This window comes from Madurella fahalii (genome assembly GCF_045866475.1).
Source record: "Madurella fahalii IFM 68171 DNA, scaffold_1, whole genome shotgun sequence".
In the NCBI taxonomy this organism is placed as follows: domain Eukaryota; kingdom Fungi; phylum Ascomycota; class Sordariomycetes; order Sordariales; genus Madurella; species Madurella fahalii.
In genome coordinates this window covers 466,783-484,545 of record NW_027263971.1, presented here as the reverse complement: position 1 = coordinate 484,545, position 17,763 = coordinate 466,783, and the positions used below count along the sequence as shown (strand labels likewise).

The 17,763-nt window shown below is 55.1% G+C and overlaps 5 protein-coding genes across 5 annotated transcripts; 4 read left to right on the top strand and 1 right to left on the bottom strand.

Moving 5' to 3' along the window:
* Nucleotides 1-4,535: 4,535 nt before the first annotated feature.
* On the top strand, nucleotides 4,536-6,713 carry MFIFM68171_00136 (Heterokaryon incompatibility domain-containing protein; the record flags this gene model as incomplete). Its single annotated transcript, XM_071055558.1, has 1 exon — nucleotides 4,536-6,713. One exon carries the CDS (start codon nucleotides 4,536-4,538, stop codon nucleotides 6,711-6,713), a length of 2,178 nt encoding a protein of 725 aa, XP_070911659.1.
* Nucleotides 6,714-7,963: 1,250 nt separating this feature from the next.
* MFIFM68171_00135 (Copper acquisition factor BIM1-like domain-containing protein) lies at nucleotides 7,964-8,668 on the top strand (the record flags this gene model as incomplete). The annotated part of the gene is made up of 2 exons (XM_071055557.1): nucleotides 7,964-8,099; nucleotides 8,172-8,668. The coding sequence occupies 2 exons, from the start codon at nucleotides 7,964-7,966 to the stop codon at nucleotides 8,666-8,668; spliced, it is 633 nt and encodes a 210-aa protein (XP_070911658.1).
* Nucleotides 8,669-8,936: 268 nt separating this feature from the next.
* On the bottom strand, nucleotides 8,937-10,748 carry MFIFM68171_00134 (STE kinase; the record flags this gene model as incomplete). Its single annotated transcript, XM_071055556.1, has 1 exon — nucleotides 8,937-10,748. The coding sequence occupies one exon, from the start codon at nucleotides 10,746-10,748 to the stop codon at nucleotides 8,937-8,939; it is 1,812 nt and encodes a 603-aa protein (XP_070911657.1).
* Nucleotides 10,749-12,838: 2,090 nt separating this feature from the next.
* On the top strand, nucleotides 12,839-13,999 carry MFIFM68171_00133 (uncharacterized protein; the record flags this gene model as incomplete). Its single annotated transcript, XM_071055555.1, has 1 exon — nucleotides 12,839-13,999. The coding sequence occupies one exon, from the start codon at nucleotides 12,839-12,841 to the stop codon at nucleotides 13,997-13,999; it is 1,161 nt and encodes a 386-aa protein (XP_070911656.1).
* A 1,539-nt stretch (nucleotides 14,000-15,538) lies between these two features.
* On the top strand, nucleotides 15,539-16,659 carry MFIFM68171_00132 (Voltage-gated potassium channel subunit beta-3; the record flags this gene model as incomplete). Its single annotated transcript, XM_071055554.1, has 2 exons — nucleotides 15,539-15,718; nucleotides 15,778-16,659. 2 exons carry the CDS (start codon nucleotides 15,539-15,541, stop codon nucleotides 16,657-16,659), a joined length of 1,062 nt encoding a protein of 353 aa, XP_070911655.1.
* Nucleotides 16,660-17,763: the final 1,104 nt, after the last annotated feature.

Below are 17,763 nucleotides of genomic sequence, written 5' to 3'. Positions count from 1 at the left end.
CGGATCCAAGTGGCATGACATTCAGGACCCTCACAACGACAAGAGTATATATCCAACGGGGGGCAGATTAAGTCCCAGGGTGACTCTTGCTTATAATCCTTAGTGTCAAGGTCCATTCGTTGCATATTTCTCATCAGATATCTGATAACGCCGACGTATTCGGACCGCTCGGCGCCTTCAGGCGGTTCGGCCAAACAAGCTGTGCTGACAGCGTAGTGAAGGGGGATTCGGCCTTTATCGTCGGGCTCAGTCGTATCGGTTGGTCTCTCATTAATCAACCGCGTTACAATGGTCTCGCTTGGCGGGCGCATCAAGCAAGCAGTGTGTAGCGGCGTGAGGCCTCCCTTATCTCTGAGGATATTTTGGGGTTTGCTAGTCAAGATAGCCTCAACGAGTCCAACATTTGCGGCAGAAATGGCTTGGAACAATAGGGCTGAGTGTAGCCTGGATAGGATTGTTTGGTAGATGTAATCCTGTGGGTTCGGAATCCTTGCCAAGCGACGATGCTTGTAGATGGATATCGATGTGAATGCGATGGAAAATTGTTTGGATGCAGGGAACTCCTCATCCTGGTCCTTTCCTGTTAGAATCTTGCATCAAGAGAAGGAAATGCGAGTCATGCATCACATACCTTGCTCGGTTGGGAGAGGTTGCCATCATTTTGCTTGTTTCTGGCTTGAGAGTATAGCCAACTTGTTGGAAATGCACGGGCTACCCCCGATTCCCGAGCTACTTGAAGCTCCTCTGCATAGCCAGCCCATGTCTCTTCAATAAGCTCTGACCCTTTCTCTCGAGTCTCTATCTCTTGGAGAATCTGACACATCCTGACATTAGTGTTGGGAGGGAACAGATCCTCGCCGTCGGTACCATTATCTTCTTGTTGAGGGAAGGGCGTGTCCAAGAAAAGGACTTGATAAATATCTTGGAGAGGAAACGGGTCCGGCATTGCAATCCCCTTCCCTTGGTGGTTTTTCGGTGTTGCTGCTCCTGCGTCTCCAGTTCCCGCGTCATGAAGTTCCTCTCTCTCGGTCGACTTGTCATCGCTATTGTCGCCTGGATTACTTGGCTTATGCTCCTTTGCTGCTAGCTCTAACGCCTTCTGAATGATGATTCCGCCGAAGCCATATCCGATGAAAACAATGGCGGCGCCTTTTTGGAAAAAGTACTGTCTAGAATCCTTGATGTGCTGCAATAAGCCTTTCGCCGCATCTTCGACATACTTCATCCAGCTCCCCGACTTCTTCTCGAACTCCGGACTCGGGTAGGAAAATGTGAGGACTCGTGATTGAGGGATGTCTTGGGGAATGAAATCGCAAAGCCAATTGACCGTACGTGGCTTCTCCAGTCTATCGACATCAGAGGACGACCTAACCGATCCTTCAAGAGACTTCATCTTTGCGTCTTTGCGAGAATTCTTGAGCTTTAAGTCCTTCTGACTTGGCTCCATTCCCACGGGTCGTGCGTTCGATGTTGGTGATACCGGGGGGTTATCCCTCTCGTCGGCGCCTATCTTCCCCGCTAGTGGGTTGAGGATTTCTGAACTGTTGCTCTTGTCATGCGGATCATGAAGTCCGATCATAAAACCAGCTGGTTTTGGAGTGATTGAAGTCTCGATAGTCCTTACGCCGTTGTCCCCAAGCCCCCTTTTTCGCATCTTTGAGAGTTTTCGTGAAATCTCATCTCGTGCAGCCAGCTCGTTTCGGCGCGCTTGATCTTGACTGTCAGGCGAAACATCTCTGTAACGTTCCACAGAGCCTCTCGTCTTCAGACCCAGAAGCCTTGATCCCAAAGCAGTTTCACAGCTCCAGGCCTCTGCTGCGGTCTCCTCTAGATCATGAACTGCGATGATATCGACCGAGGTATATGGACGTGGACTGTCGGGGAAGGCATCCAACCGGTAAGGACTCTGGAATGCCACGTATGGTTAGCAAGCTGCTTCCACCGGGGATAATGTTGCAGGAACTCAGACCTCTGACTTCCGCGTCGAGTCTTCTATTCCTGTGTTTTGTCGAGTCGGTACGGCTAGTGCTGCCTTTGGTTCTCCTTCAGCTGTTGCTCCAACCTGCTGCCGTCGTTTTTGCAGCTGTTTTTTCTGTTTTTCCTGGTTTTGTCGTGAACTGGTCTCCGCTTGTGGCTGGGGAGATTGCAGGGAACGAGACGCAGAGAGCCTTCTGGGCGTGAAGCTTTTCAAACTGAGGCTGGGGAGCAGTCCAAACTTCTTCTCCCCTTCGGCCCCATCGTTGTCAGCGTTTGGCGCCGTACCTGACTCCAGGCCGCTCAAGGTGATGAGAGGGTTCGTAGAAGTGGATGCAGGCGCTTTGGGCTCCGGCGTATCTCGTCCTGAATCCTGCATGTCGTGTGGTCCTGCCATGTCGGGAGCCGTTTGAAGTGGTGGTTGAGCCACGGTTGGCTTCTTGTCGAGAGGATTGACTGTTTGTACTAGTAGGAACCGCGGAAGTCCCAGGTTAGGCTATGCGGTTCCGTGCTCATATTCCGCGGCGCCGCAATCACTACTAGTACCTTGAACAATACGGTTGTATTGATATGCCTGCTGCTCATTCTTGCGACTCGGAGCCTCGCTTCGTAATTATCATGGCTGCCCCTCCTTCCCCGAACTCATAATTAGCAATGCAGCTGCGCTCGCAGTGCATTGATTCACTCCACGATAGCCATTGGTCCAGCGGGACATTACTGCAGACCTCTCAGCTGCACCATTACCCTGCGGCGTTCGTTGGCCGTGGCCTCGCCCACTGACAAGCCGGATACCAGTGGCACTGTCTTCCCAATTGGGAGTTAGTTCGGCGACCTTGAGCTGCTGTTGGGGGGTTGTGAAAAGGAATGATTGGCCGTTCCGGAAGCCTGATAGCGGGCTTGGCAACTCGGGCTCCTGTTCGGCTTGTCGATCACCCGTCGAATATGCTGGCACTCTAGACTCCCCGTCCATAAGAGGTGCCGTCGGTATTGCCCCGACGTAGTCACGATTGGATTGCCGAAGGCGGGGGGTTTAACGGAAAAATGAGGTGGTGTGTAGGCGGCTTTCATTCAGGGTTTGTGGCGCATGACCGAGCTGCTAATTAATCCTTCAGGTGCTCACCCGCTCGAGGCCCATCACCGCCAGAGGGGTTAAGCTTCCTATGATGTATTTTGAATCATATGGGCGCACGGTTTACTGGTATGGCTTTGCTCCAGGTACGGGATACCTTGGGGTGTGCAACGTGTCGCTCGTGGAGAGATTCGGAGACACCGATGGATCACTATGATCAAGGAGACACTAAGAGAGGGGAATCCGCAAAGTTACAGCTTATGGTAGAAAAGCGCCGAGTATATCAGCGGGCAGCTATCGTAACAAGAGGGTTGTAGAGGCCTTGGAGATCCGGGCTCCACGGTATCGGGCAGGGGCATTTCGATACCGAGGAGGATGGTTTCCTATAGTTATATGGATGCAGCTACTGCCGCGCCGTATTTGGAGGGTTAAATTTCACCCAAGTACGCTACAGTAACAGATACGTAATGGAACAAATGCTGGCTTTTGTGACCAATTCGGTCTACCCAATACTTCTGAAAGTGTTCATAAGGGTATAGATATTTAGATGCGCTATACCCAGGGGATATATTTAAAAAAAAAAAAAAAAAAAAAAAAAAAAAAAAGTAATACACCTATACTAGTAATTTCCCTGTAACTGTAGCTAACAAGTTTATTACATTGTTTGCTTCTAAGATTAGCTGAAGAGTAATTCTGTAACTTCAGTTGTATGTACAAGACGATCATTTCGGACGATGGGAAAACCTCATAGACCGTAGCCCCACTAAAAAAGTGGTCCGTTGCGAGGATCAAGGACTCCGAGGGTAAGGATACGCAGGGGACTCCCTTTAGATAGAGGTAAGACGGCGGTATTACTGGACTCTGTCCCCGCCCCCCACCCTTTTCTTGTCCTCCCTCTCTGCCGTTCTTATTCCGGGTAATGATTGCTGGCGCCTCTTACCCCCGCATTTCCACACCGCTTTTGCGCTACCATCACGTTCTATATACGTTAGTACCTAGAGAAGCGATGCAATGGTATAGAGAAGGTTTGTGATGTTCTCCGTGTAGGACGGATAATGTGGCTCTAAACCTAACCGCTCAAGAGCCCATTTGCAAACACCCGCCAATCGGTAAAGTAGGAAGAGACATGCGGGCCGTATAGCGGTCCGTCCTCGAGCTCTTCTCCAGAGACTACTAATTTGATCTTCGAGAAGGCGGAGGGGATGGAAGAGGCCACAGCTGTGGCGGGGACGGCTGCCACGGCATAGCTGATGGAATTGTACAGTATTACGGCACGGGAGTGCATAGCGGTCATGAATTTCCATCATTTATTGTGCTCTCTGAGACGGTGATGGTGTGCTTATACTGACTGTGACTCTTGATGAAGCTGACGTGAGTGTCGAAGTGCGCGGCCGAAGAAAATTGGGCGGCGGCCAGGGACAGGTACAGTACCCCAGTAGGTGCTGTACGATGCTCATAGCGAATCACGGAACGGGCTTCCTTGGCTGGGCCTATGGGGTTCCGCGGGGAGTTTCATGCTCCGCCACGCAACACCGTGGATGCTGACGAGACACAAACTAACTTTGACCGAGAACAGTCATCTCGAAACGTCATTAGTATGGAGAAAAACAACCCCAGGATCGCCTTTTCGCCCGGGAGGTTGACATTGTACGATTTTGCCAAAGAGCAAGAAGCATGGGAGAGAGCCGAATTGGAAAGACAACGCAGGGAGGAAGAACGGCTGGCCAAGGAAAAGACGCTGCAGTCAGCGGTGCTCGACGAGTTCTACCGATATCGACGGATCCAGGACAGCTACGGATCACGTCTCCTGGTGCTCAAGCCCGGCGACAAAGGAGACAAGCTAAGTGGTCGTCTCGAAGACTTTTGGGTTGGCCACACTCGCGGCTATAAGGCTCTGTCATATGTGTGGGGGGAACCTCTATTCACAGATGCCATCTTCATCGAAGGGAAGAAATTGGCCATCACCGACAGTTTGGGTACCGCTTTGAGGCGAATTCGTCCTTCCCGCGGTCAGCCCCCGCTCCGCATCTGGATCGACCAGATTTGCATCAATCAGAAGGACACAGTAGAGCGGAGCCAGCAGGTTCGTTTGATGCATACCATCTTCAAAGATGCAAGCCAAGTCCTCGTTTGGTTGGGTGCGGATTCCGAAGGACATGCGTCTCGAGCCTTTCAGCTAGCGGAATCCCTAAAGTCCATCTTCGACGATAAGCTTCTAGCCAGGCTATGCAAGTCAAAGGGACCCAACTTCGACTGGATCCCTCCTGAGTACTGGAAGTCTCTTCGGGAACTCAGCAAGCTCCCCTGGTTTCGCAGGGTCTGGATTCCCCAGGAGATTGGGACGGACGCCGATGCTATCGTTCATTGGGGTACTGAGAGCATAAAATGGGCGGTTCTCCACAAGGCAATGAGAAAACTCGAAACGCAAGGTTGGGAACTGAAGAAGAAGCACAAGATCGACACCACAGTCGTCACTGTCTTATTCAGGCGCTTCGCCGAGCCGCCACCTGGCGAGGCGGCAAGTGAAGCACGGCTAAGCTTCGTCTATCAGCTATGCTTGGGCGCTAGAAACGTTGCTACCGATCCCCGCGACTACGTCTATTCCCAACTGGGCCACACGTCGGCTTGGATCGAGTCAGAGAAAGCCATGATCATCCAGCCGGACTATGACAACACCGTAGCAGCCGTCTATCACGAAATCGCCATCCGGGCCTTGACAGTCGACAACACCCTGATACTCCTGAACGCTGTCTCAGACAGGGGAGAACCGCGGCCACCTTTACCGCACGGCCAAACACTACCAATGTGGGTCCCGCACTGGGACGCCGGACGATACGGCAGCGTCATCGGCTATCCAGGCCGTTACAAGGCCTCTGGATCAAGAAGATCCGAAATCACGAAAAGCTCCTTCGAGGACAACCACAGAACCCTGGTCGTCAGGGGCGTGGTGATCGACAGCATCGACGACATGACGCCGAAATTCACGGCGAGCAGTTTCAGCCCGGACTCAACCAAGAAAGAGCTCATCCAGACCGCCTGGCGCCTCTGCCGCCGCGGCACCAAACCCACCCAGCCGGCCAAGTTCACAACCCAGCCCACCTACCCGCCCGACCCCTCCACCCCAGCCCTCAAAGCCTTCCTCGACGTCCTCGCTCCCGCCGCGCGCCTCACCCCGCCCTCCCATCCATCCTCCTCCTCGCCCACGACAAACCCATCCCCGGGCGACACTAGGCCCCAACACACTGACTACAGCTACCACTGCGGCGTCGCCGCGCTGGACAAGCTCTTCCCGCCCGTTGGGCCGTCGGCCTTTAGCACCAAGTACGATCCGCGGAAGCTGCTGCTGCGGGAGGCGGAATCGGGCGAGGCTGCGCCGGAGAGGAAGCTCAACCCCGCGGCGTGGATGCAGGTTGCCGAGGACCATGCGGTGCACCGGCGCCTGGGGGTTACCAGGGAGGAGGGCTACTTCGCTGTGGTGCCGCCCACGGCCAAACCGGGGGATGTGCTGTGCGTTCTGATCGGCGGGGAGACGCCGTATGTGTTGCGGGCCGACCCGAAGGATGGGGAGCGGTACTTGTTCGTCGGGGAGGCGTATGTGCCGGGGTTGATGGAGGATGAGAAGGGGGTGTTTGGGGCCGGGGCGGAGGTGAAGAAGTTTCGGATTCGGTGAGGGGAAGCGAGAGCTGCTACTGCAACAAGCGGACGACTAGAGGTGGTACAGTGGTGAGCACGGTTATGATATTATTCGATAGGAGCTTTGATCTTTGATATGTTCGGATCACTAATGGGAAATGATTCAACGGATACTTCTGACACGCATGTTTGGGGACCCCCTAAGATGGGACCCAGATAGTTTCTGTTAATCCGGAGGGATATATCCGCGCGGTTGTGACTGTCCCTGTTACGCCAGTCTCGGTCGAGCATTGGGCTCGAATTACGCGCTTGTGTCCAGGGTATTTGGCTTCCATTCCTGTGTATCGGTCTACTTGGCCGAGGTAAATGCATAACATCAGGTAGTTTAAGCTCACACAGCCCTTCCTGATTTGCGTTACCCTAGTTCCACGTTGCCACGAGCGCTTGCTATGGGGAGATTAACAAGACACAATTTGTCGAGGATAAGGTTAAGGTTAGACTCGGTTACCTGTCCGATTTAATTTCTCCCTGTCTAATCCATGCTGTCACGAGCCATGGTTGCAGTCTGCATTCCATCGGTTAATGGGAGGACTGTTCGCCGTGCTTGCATCCATACCCGCGTCGATTTGAGCAAGTTTCTCCGCTCGTGAGCCTAGAACTCATGTGCCAAGCTAAGCCACCGTTCAATGCCGGTCTTTCCTTTCGCCATTTCCTGCCGCTTGGGGAGACTATGGCGGCATGAACCGTTCATGATTGGCCGACCCGAACGGCTGGCATCCAATTGTGGCGGGGTGAGTTACCCTTCCATCCGCTGGCTTGGGACTGGGCCATAGAAACACAAAAGACAACCTTATCCAAGTCAAGAAAACTGCAAGGCGGTAAATATGCTCAGTTAGCGCTCTGGTTTCTTGTCAAGCATGGCATTGATTGGTGCCGCCATGGCAGGTAGGGGGGCTAACGGACGCTATGCATGCAGAGCCGCTCTGGCGGGAGATGGGTGTCTGGAGTCCCTATCGCGAACGGGGAAAGCAAGTAGCTTCTGCCGCGAGATCTAGTCCCGCGACGGTAGGAAAGGGCAGGTGGCTTGAGTACCTTAAAAGAGCACGATGTTCCACATTGGAACTCTGTCCCGTGCTCGTGTTGCTTGCTGCTGCGTAAGGTTGCGAGCTGATTCAACAGCGCATTGCCTTAAAAGAGCGCAAGCAGGACCAAGAGCTTCTCGCCCAGTCACAATTCCTCCTCATCTTTCATCTATACACTATCAAGAAAATATTATATCCTATCAGAATGACCCTCGCTGCTCTCATGCTCTTTACCGGGATACAGCTCGCCCACGCCCACTTCGCCATCGACTATCCAGCTCCGCGTGCCGTCACCCTTGGACCCGGCAGAAATGAGAGCTACTCCCAATGGGAAAACCCGTGTACGCCCTTTGTCCTCCGCTCCTCCTAATAACTACCACCTAACATTCACCCCCACCTCTTGAACCTTAAAGGCGCCGGAGTGCCAGGTAACCTGCCTAACGGCAACAGAACCGACTGGCCCATAGCAGGCGGCAGTCTCAAGCTGGACCTGCGTCACCCCTGGACCTACATCTTCGTCAACCTCGGCCTGGGCGCCGACGTGTCCAACTTCAACTACACCCTCACCAAGCCCTTCTGGAACTCGACGGGCAACGGCACGCTCTGCGTCTCCCAGCTCACGCTCCCCGCGGAGCTGCCCATCAGCGACGGCTCCCAGGGTAGTCTGCAAGTAGTCACCGTCGGCGACGACGGGAATGCGCTGTATAACTGTGCCGATATCACGTTTACGGCCAACGCGGCTCCCCTGAGCGCCGAGGAGTGTGTCACGAGTCCTGGGGTGTCGTTCACGGTAGTCGAGGCGCAGAACGGTGATGGAACGAGTGGGGGTTCTGCTAACGGGGTGAATCCGGCCGGGATGTGGTTGGTGGCGGCTCTGACAACGATGTTTGTGTTCGGAATAGGTCTATGACCCGGCGCAAACGCTGGGTTTGACGAGAAGGGGCGGTCAACGATATTGGTATCGACTGCATATAGTACTTAGCGATTGATCCTGCGAATTTGCATGCGATGCCGTCGTTCTGCCGAGACGCGGGCGAAGGGCTCATGTGCTCACCATCCTGACCCGGACCAGAAAAAATAATATGATAAATACCGCAATGACATCTGCCTGCATGATGCTATGATGGTGCAGACCGTCGGCGCGAAATAAGATGGAATAGTGTTGTGGTACTTCTGCATCATCTGGCGGGCGCTGCCTCAACAAACAACTGGCTGACAATCTCCTTGGTCGTCACTCTACTCTGCGGATTAGGTGCTAGCATCCCGTGTACTAGCCGCTCGAGCTTATCGTGGATGTCGAGCCCGTTGCGTGCGGCAGTCACTTCGCTTAGCCATTGCCTCATACGGTCCGCGGGGTCTCTGTCCCTCGAGTTGACTCTGGCAATCAGCCAATGCAGATGCCGCGGGTGGTTCCTGTGAGCTCTTGCGTCTGGCCACGAAATCTTGCCGAGAACGTAGAGCATCGTCACACCCAAGGCCCATACGTCACTCGGCGGCCCGCGTTGCTTCCGGCCGATGAACTCCGGAGGCACATACCAGGGAGTTCCCCCGATCGAGGCTGTGTCACGAGATTGGCGAGAGGAGAGGCCGAGATCGCAAAGCACGGCTCCGCGCTCCCTGCTGTAAAGGATATTGCCCGGCTTGATGTCGTTGTGCACCAAGCCTTTCCCGTGGATGTAGTGCAGAGCGCTTGCAATATCGTGCAGAATGTGGAGGGCATCGGACCGGTCACCCGTGAACAGGTCTGTTGCTGGGTTCCGCCACATGCTCTTGGACGACAGATCTCGAGCGTCGACGTGCTCCATGTACAAGGACAGGAACCTGGCGTCGCCACCATACAGCCGCACAATGCTCTTATGCTCGAGGTTTTCTTGGCTCTGGAATTCGCGCAGCCAAATATCGGCCTGGCGGATGACATCCTTAGCCACAGCCGCCTCATTGTTAGCCGCAACTGGGGATCTGGTCTTGAGGACCTTGACAACAATCACCCCAGCAGGCACCTCAGAGTACTCGGCTGTGAAAACGCTCGACAGGCTCGTCGATGCAATGGGCTCCTTCTTGGTGATGGTGTATTCGACGACCTTCGCTCCGGGGGCGACCTCCACCGTCTCGTCGGCTTGCATGTCTAGGAGGGGGTGGCCGTTTGACGTCGAGAGCTCTTTTCCGTTCTCCGCCGCGGGAGTGTGTGGGAAGGCAAGCGGGTTGGTCTTGGCAGGGAGGAACATGATGAGGCTGTCCTCTTTCTTTTCGGGAGTAGTATCTGACGGCCGTCGTCTCTTCTCGGGGCTCAGTGCATCGTCCTCATCGGCGGGAAAGGATCTTTTGCCTGCCGAGTTTACCACATCGGACATAGCCGACGTGTCAGATGAAGAGGTTGACGAGCCGCGCAGCCTCATTAGCCGCTTCTCCAGGATTCGGAAGTCCAATGCCTCGGTCCCACACATGTTGATCCGGTAGGTTCCCGGGGCAAGAGCCTGGAAGTAGTTTGGATTGACATCACACTGATATCCCCGTTTATCCTTGGGCTCCTGGGATATCCTGGAGAGCGTGACGGGGAGGCTCGAGCGATTCCTGAAGATCTGGTTGTCGCTCTGCGGGTCATAATAAAGCTCACACTGTAATGCCACTCCCGGGATCACGTCCGGAATCGTCACGGTAAATCTGATGTCCCTGTCCCTTTGAGTCACGGCCAGGACCTTGTGCGGAGCATCATCCTGCCCTGCCCCCTCGGCATGCAGGGCGACCAATCTGCAGTTGTCCTGGTCGCCGGGACAGATGGCGCGGTTCCCCGCCAGTGGCCGCAAGAGGATGCGAATGTCCTTGTCTGGCGGGACTACCAGTTTGTCCAACAGAACTGCGCTGCTCATGGTTTTGAGCTCTTCCATGCGAGAACGCTGTAACCGGGCCTGGATTTCGCTCTGTGAGAAGGGCTCGGTCTTCTCCTCGGAGAGCTCCGAGTATCCCCTCGGCTCGCCCGCAGTAAGAAGCATCAGGGGCGGCACTTGTAGACGGATGCTGGGGAGGAAAGGAAAAAAGAGAGATCGCAGAGATAAGCGCGCTTATGCGCTTATTGGCGAATCCACAATAGTGTCTAGGGAGAAAGCGCCGAAACGAAGGGTGAGCGAGTGGAAGTACGGCAGCCTAAAAAGAAGACGAAGATGACTGCGGTGCCGCGAGACAAAAGTTTGAGGGGGGAAAACGAGTGAGGAGTGGGCGGAAAACAGGGAAAACGATATGAATAAACAGACCCGCGAGGAAGCAATTCCCGGGCCACGCATACGTCGTGATTCTAGTGCTCAAGAGCCATGTTTTTGCAGAATGACCGTTGAGGAGGAAGTCAGATGGGCCGGTGAGGGTGCGGGAACACTGAGCGGGGCGGCCTGCTGATGGCGCATCAGCCTCACTCGGAGGTCGGTGATTGGATCGAGCCGTCCAAATTCTCAGAAGTCAAGCACAGCGACGGGTGCCTGGCACCGGGCCGTCGTCCGCATGTGCTCTGTTAGCGAGATGCTTCGCTGCGCCCTTGTGTCGACTTGGAGCTGGGCAGACAGATGACACGCCTTTCCGCTCAAAGTCGCCTTCATCTGGCGGATATGTTCTGGCGACTGCCCATGCAATGCGCACGGAGGACTCCCGGACACCCTGGTTTGGAGCGAAGATTGGCTTTTTGGACCTGACTCTGCCAGGCCGCGGCCATGGGCCACTGAGAGGACTGAGGGCTGTCTTGCCAGGCTTTCGGGGACCGCCATAACTGACAGGGCTTCCGTGGCTCATCCGGACTTCAGCTGACAGGCGGCAACGCGTGTCAGCAGTCGGGCGGTAAGCTGCCAGCTGGTAGGCGCAGTGTGCACCTTGGGGCAGCTGGCAACGCCTGTCGCGCCCAAACATCTTCTCGGCCGGCAATGCCCGGTCCTGAGCGGGCTTCACAGTCCACCGGTCGGGCAATGTGTGTCCAACACAAAATGTCGCACAGCTTGCAAACCGAGCGAAGGCTGAGTTTTTGCTGCGTTACATGATAGTCCCACGCCCCACCCCATCCCGTTATCGGCTCGCCACCCCTTCTCATTTTGGTCATCTGCCCTCTCGGGCTGGCGTCATCACGAGGCGCCCAACTGCCCTCCATAGTCCAACCAGGCGCGCCGAAGCCCTATCGAATATACCGAATGACACCAAAGGCGATGCGCTCTGTTGTTGCACCCTGGCCGGCAGCCTGGTGATCTTTTATGGCCGTCGTCAACCGTTGGTTTGTACTTTGTAAATCTTAGGAGAGGCGATTCTTGGAAGTTATCCCGCTGAAATATGGAAATGTGGCCTGGAGAAGTTACGAAGGTATGCCGGCATGGAATGGAAAAGAACGGATGGCGAATGATGACGGATAATGATGTGAACACACCCCCCCAGCAAAGAACCGGCAATAGGCCTCATTGCATGACCAAGATTACGACAGGCGTCGGCTGCAGCAAAGCATGCCACAAGCTTTTGGTTGATTGGCCAAGGGGGAGAGACGTTGGGGTCCCCTCCGTCTTTATTGGCTAGAGATGCGGGGCACTGCGTGCGGGCCAAGAATCCCTTTGCGGCGGTGTGCACAGCCCCCTTTGAAAATCGTCACAGTAGGCCTCACTGATTGGACGGGATTGTGCGGTAATTCGGAAGCGGGCCTGGGTCTGCAGCGGCGATGGGCTGGCCTCTGTGTTTGGGGTCTCCAACACATCCCACCCGAGCATTCTTTCCTGACACTTGACGACCCCCAGACCCAGCCCTACCCATCGACCACCTCAGCAACAACCCCGTCCCTCTCCTGCCTCAACAACATCTTCCCCCTGCCATTGACCGTTACGATTCTGCGAACGGAAGGCTACCACTACTGCAATCCCCTACGACAGACCGACCACAGCACAATGTTCACCATTAAATCCCTTGCTTAGATGGCTTCCAGCGCCGACGCCAGACCCGCGCGTCTCGATTATAGCAGATTCTGCCCGTCTCCGGTTCCCGATCTTGGTCTCCTCGCACGCTCCACCCACAACACCCGCTCACAAACCCCCGTTCCTCCTCCCCCGCCGCCACTGGTTGCCAGAGAATGGACGACCCGGCTGATAGCTGTTGGAACTGGCCGCATTGGAAGTTTGGCTTGAAGAGGGAGGATCTCTTCCTCAAGCTCCACCAGCAGTACAACACTATCTCCTCGTCGATACTGGACCCCGAGGCGTTCCACCACGATGTTTGCCAGATCTCGCACGAAGCGACTTCCGCTGATGAGTTCCACCGCCTCCTCGACGACCGCAAGCAGCAGCGCCTCCGCGAGTTGAACGAATCTCTCGAGTCTGCCTCGTTCGAAATCATCGCCAACCCTTCCCTCATCGGTAGCGAGCAGTGGCAGCATGCCGTCCAGCTGTTCCGTACGAGGTCGCTCGACTCCCTTGTCCGATACTTTGCATCATACCTCCCCGCAGACCATCCCTGGTACAGGGCAGCGTCTTCCTCGTCAGCATCCGAAGCTGGCAGCAGCGCTGGCTCTCTCGCCGACTCTCACGGCTCCCTATTTGACGAAGATGGTCCCATCATGACAGATGAGCCGTTGGAGTACTCGACCGACCTCATGGCCCCCTCCCCCCGGTCCATGACTATGTGCTCAGACTCGTCAGTTGCGTCTCCCATCGACGACGTGCACCACGATTACGACATAAACACACTGACTCCGGCCCGCACACTTTCCTTCTCTGAATCAGAGCCGGACTGCTGTGCGATGCCAGAGTCGCATCCGCGCCGCCAATGCGATCACGATCCCCAACCTGTCGATGCTAAATCCGCAGGTGTGACACTCCCCGAGACTGCGGGAGGTGATCTCGAGTACGAGATGACTCCCCCGACGCAAAAGTCTCCCTACGACGGTACCATTCAACAGCAATCGACCATCGATGTCACAGAATCCGAGACACCCACCCCGAAACCCGAGGGTCAGTCGACCGCATTCTTCGACATGAAGCCATCGCTACAACTGCGGCGGCACCGGAGCCTCTCACCATCCCGACCTCATCCGCTCTCCGAGTGCGACCTGGATCAAATATACACGAACCATCGCGATCCCCGAAATACACAAATGACGAGGCTCAGGAGGGAGTGCAGCCCTGTGGTGCACAGGAGGAGGAGGGGTCCTGGCGAACCTGCGACCAGGATACAGAAATCACAGCCAGAAGCCGCTCGGTCAAGACCCAGAGGCAGAAGATGGGTCGAGTGCTAACGATATCGGCGTTTTTGGCGTTCAGGAGGTTTGGTGGTTGGGCCTACCGATACCCTCTGTACATATGTCCTACGATTGTACATACCAGTTTTTTGTCTGTGTTTGCGGTAATGTTTTTCTCTCGCCCCGATGTCTCCTGGTGTTGCAAGTGCTGCGGTGTTGCGGTGATACCATAATGATACTCCGCCTGTGGTGTGTGAAGCTATTCCCAGTCTCGGCAATGCCCTAACTCGCATCATCAACAACAGCCAGCCAGCTGCCCGTTTCCGGGAACCCGAAGATTCGGTTTGCCGATTGCGCTTGCCTTGCGATTTCCGTTCCCGAATCTGAATGCTGATGTTTACCTAGGCCATGAAATCAGTGCTAAGGACGAGGCTGTGCCTCTCATCCCTGCCACCCCCTATCAGGCCCAACACGCTAACTCCCTCGACAGCCATTACCATTCAGCCGCAGTGCCGGTGCCTTGCAGGAGTCTTTCCCTAACCACAAGCACCCAATGTGCCGTTCATTAGTTCCGTGACCACTCGATGGCTGCACTAACACGCTCAGCCGCTTTCTACTAAAAGCCTAGCACATTTGCTTTCTAATTCAAGTTCAATTATCGACTAGTGTCGATGGTTGCGCACTATCGGAAATGACAGCCTTGCAGGTAAGCGTGGCCCTCAATTTGTGTCTGCCTAAAGTAATGTTACTATCAATAGGAAATCGAGGGCACGCAAGTGTGTGCAACACCGGCTTGGCCAAGGTAAGTTAAAGCTCTTTTTATATAGATGCGTCAAAGCTGCAGAAAGCGGTGACACAAAGTTCCTTGGAGCTCTTCAAGACAGAAGTCCCACGCCAGACGCCAGATGTAATTATCCAGCTCTTCTCCGACAGACACGCATGCCATTATGTCGGTGTTATCCAGCGGGCCGGAGACGATTTGATTCCCAGAGCTACGGAACCCAGCATGGGAACCCACTACCGGCCCTTCAGCTCGAACCCCTCATCCATCGCGGGGTTCGCAGTCCTCAACATCTCCTTACTGAAGATGTGCGGTCTCTAAAATCAATCATGCATCTTCAGCTCTCCAACACAACCCAAGCTTAGCCAAATGTTGTAACGATGAACGTCTGTTGCCCTTATCCTCTACTTCCACCCGTTCGCTGTCCGATGACGGTTGCGGCTTTTCCTGCCCCGCCTTCGACAGGGGGTCAAAGCTCAGCACCGGGGGCCGGGCCCCACCTCGAGAGCAATCGGATAAACGCTCCATGTCGTCACAACCAAACTGCCATTGCGATCTCATCTTGGGTCGAACCCCACATGTGGATTTCGGGCAAGCTCTTCCGCGTCGGGAAGGAGAATGGAACCAAGGAAGAATCTTTAAAAATATCCGAGGGGCATTGGTAATCATCCCGTCCTGCGCCTAACTTTCGGCCTGGCCAAGATATAGAAAGCCCCGCAATCCCATTGAACCCTTCTTTCCGCTGCCCTCCTCCCAACGCCCAACCTCATCCCGACTCTTCCCCGTAGAACCAGTTCACGTAAACGTAATAGACCATGGCCGACGATCGAGTTGTCCCGACAGCCTACGAGCCCAAGGGCATGAAGTTTCGCTATCTGGGCAACACAGGTCTCCAGGTTTCGCTCTTCTCGCTCGGCGGCTGGCTCACGTACGGCGGCACGCAAAAAGGCGACATTGTCAAGCAGATTCTCCAGACGGCGTGGGATCATGGCATTGTGAGGATACCATCCCAATACCACGAGACAGGACACTCAAGCTCACAGACCACGCACAGCAAACATTCGATACGGCCGAGACGTACTCCAATGGTGCGTCCGAAGTCGAGATGGGCCGGGCGCTCAAGGAGCTCGGCTGGCCGCGCGACGAGTACGTCCTGACGACCAAGATCTTCTTCGGCACCGGCCGTAAGGAGCCCAACACGCGCGGCCTGAGCCGCAAGCACATCGTCGAGGGTCTCAAGGCGTCGCTGGCCCGCCTGCAGACGCCCTACGTCGACGTCGTGTTCGCGCACCGCCCCGACCCGGCCACGCCCATGCTCGAGGTCGTCGAGGCTTTTACGCAAACCATTCGTAACCTCAACCTGGCTTACTACTGGGGCACGTCCGAGTGGAGCGCCGCGCAGATCACCGAGGCCATCCGGCTGGCCGAGAAGCACAACCTGATCGCGCCCGTCGTCGAGCAGCCGCAGTACAACGCCTTTCACCGGGAGCGCTTCGAGGTCGAGTACGCCCCGCTGTTCAAGCAGCACGGCTACGGCACCACCATCTGGTCGCCCCTGGCCAGCGGCCTGCTGACGGGCAAGTACAATGACGGCATCCCGCAGGACTCGCGGTTCGCGACCAACAAGGCCTTCTTCGAGAACACGGTGAAGGAGTTGCAGACGGAGAAGGGCAAGGCAAAGATTGAGAAGGTGCGCAAGCTGACCAAGATTGCGGAGCGCCTGGGCGGCACGGCCACCCACCTCGCCCTGGCGTGGGCGGCCAAGAACCCCAACGTCAGCACGGTCATCCTGGGCGCGACCAAGGTCGAGCAGGTCGTTGATAACCTCAAGGCGCTGGATCTGATCGACAAGCTCACGCCCGAGATTATGGAGGAGATTGAGGGCGTGTTGGACAACAAGCCCAAGGGCGTGAACACGTGGGGCCGTGATCGGTAAGAGCGGGTAGATGTCCTGTAGATACGACGGTTACATAGACAAGCCAGAGATGTGAGAATAAAACTCGGCTGTTGCAGTCCATATCTGTGCCGTGTAATTCACATCTGAAACCGTATAACCCCGACCAAAAGCGCCCAGATAAGGTAACCATCCGGTCTCCCGGTTGAACTACTGCATTCGCCATGTCAGCCATCCTTCTACTGCTGCTTCAATGAGCCCCAAACCCATTCTTCCGCTCATCATCCGTATCAATCACTTTTGAAGATCTCTGCACGAATAACTGGACCGCAATCAACATGGCATGTCGCGCCTCGGCTAGGCCACGAGCTGTGTGTAGAAGCGTAAATAAATCCGAACATTCCTTGCACCGCAGTCTTCGGGAGCCGCGGACGAACCTCTCACTCGTGTGTGTACCCTTGTGGAGTGGCTTTAAAAGCGAATACACGTGGTCAAAGAATTTGGGAGGGCCCTTTCTGACCAATGCCTTCGGATTCTGGAACCAGCAGAGGTGGACAGACATCCACAACCAAATACCAAAGGATAAGAACGCCGTTCTTCCTGTCAAAAACTCTACCGCTACAGCCACCACAATAAGAATCACGCCGTCTTTTTGAACATTTGTCTGCTGAGTTCAGACAGCACCATTTGTCAACAGATCCCACGTTCTTGCTAGTCACCTTGGATGTAAACGGAAATTCGGAGAGTATATGTATCGATTCGGTAGCTCCTCCAAACTCCCCGGTCAGTTCCTAGACCTAGCTCCCCGACATCGGATTGACAAGAGGACGAGCAGATCAACCCGCCGACCAAATCGACAGACGCCTCGAAGAAAGGCCCCTTTGAAATCGTCCACCATCCCTGACAACCCACCAGTTTGGCCAGGCTTGCATGAAACGGGCTAAGTCCACGGGAGCCTAACGCATTCGGACCGAGTTTCTCCGCCATAATCAGATGATCTCCGTCAGGTCTTCAAAGAAAGTTGACTTATCACAAAAATACACTTGGCGGTGGGTTGGAAACGTAAACAGAATACAATTCGCGAAAGATGCCAATAAAGTGACATATCCATCTCATTATTCTCTCGACTGCTGTCTGCCTATACCC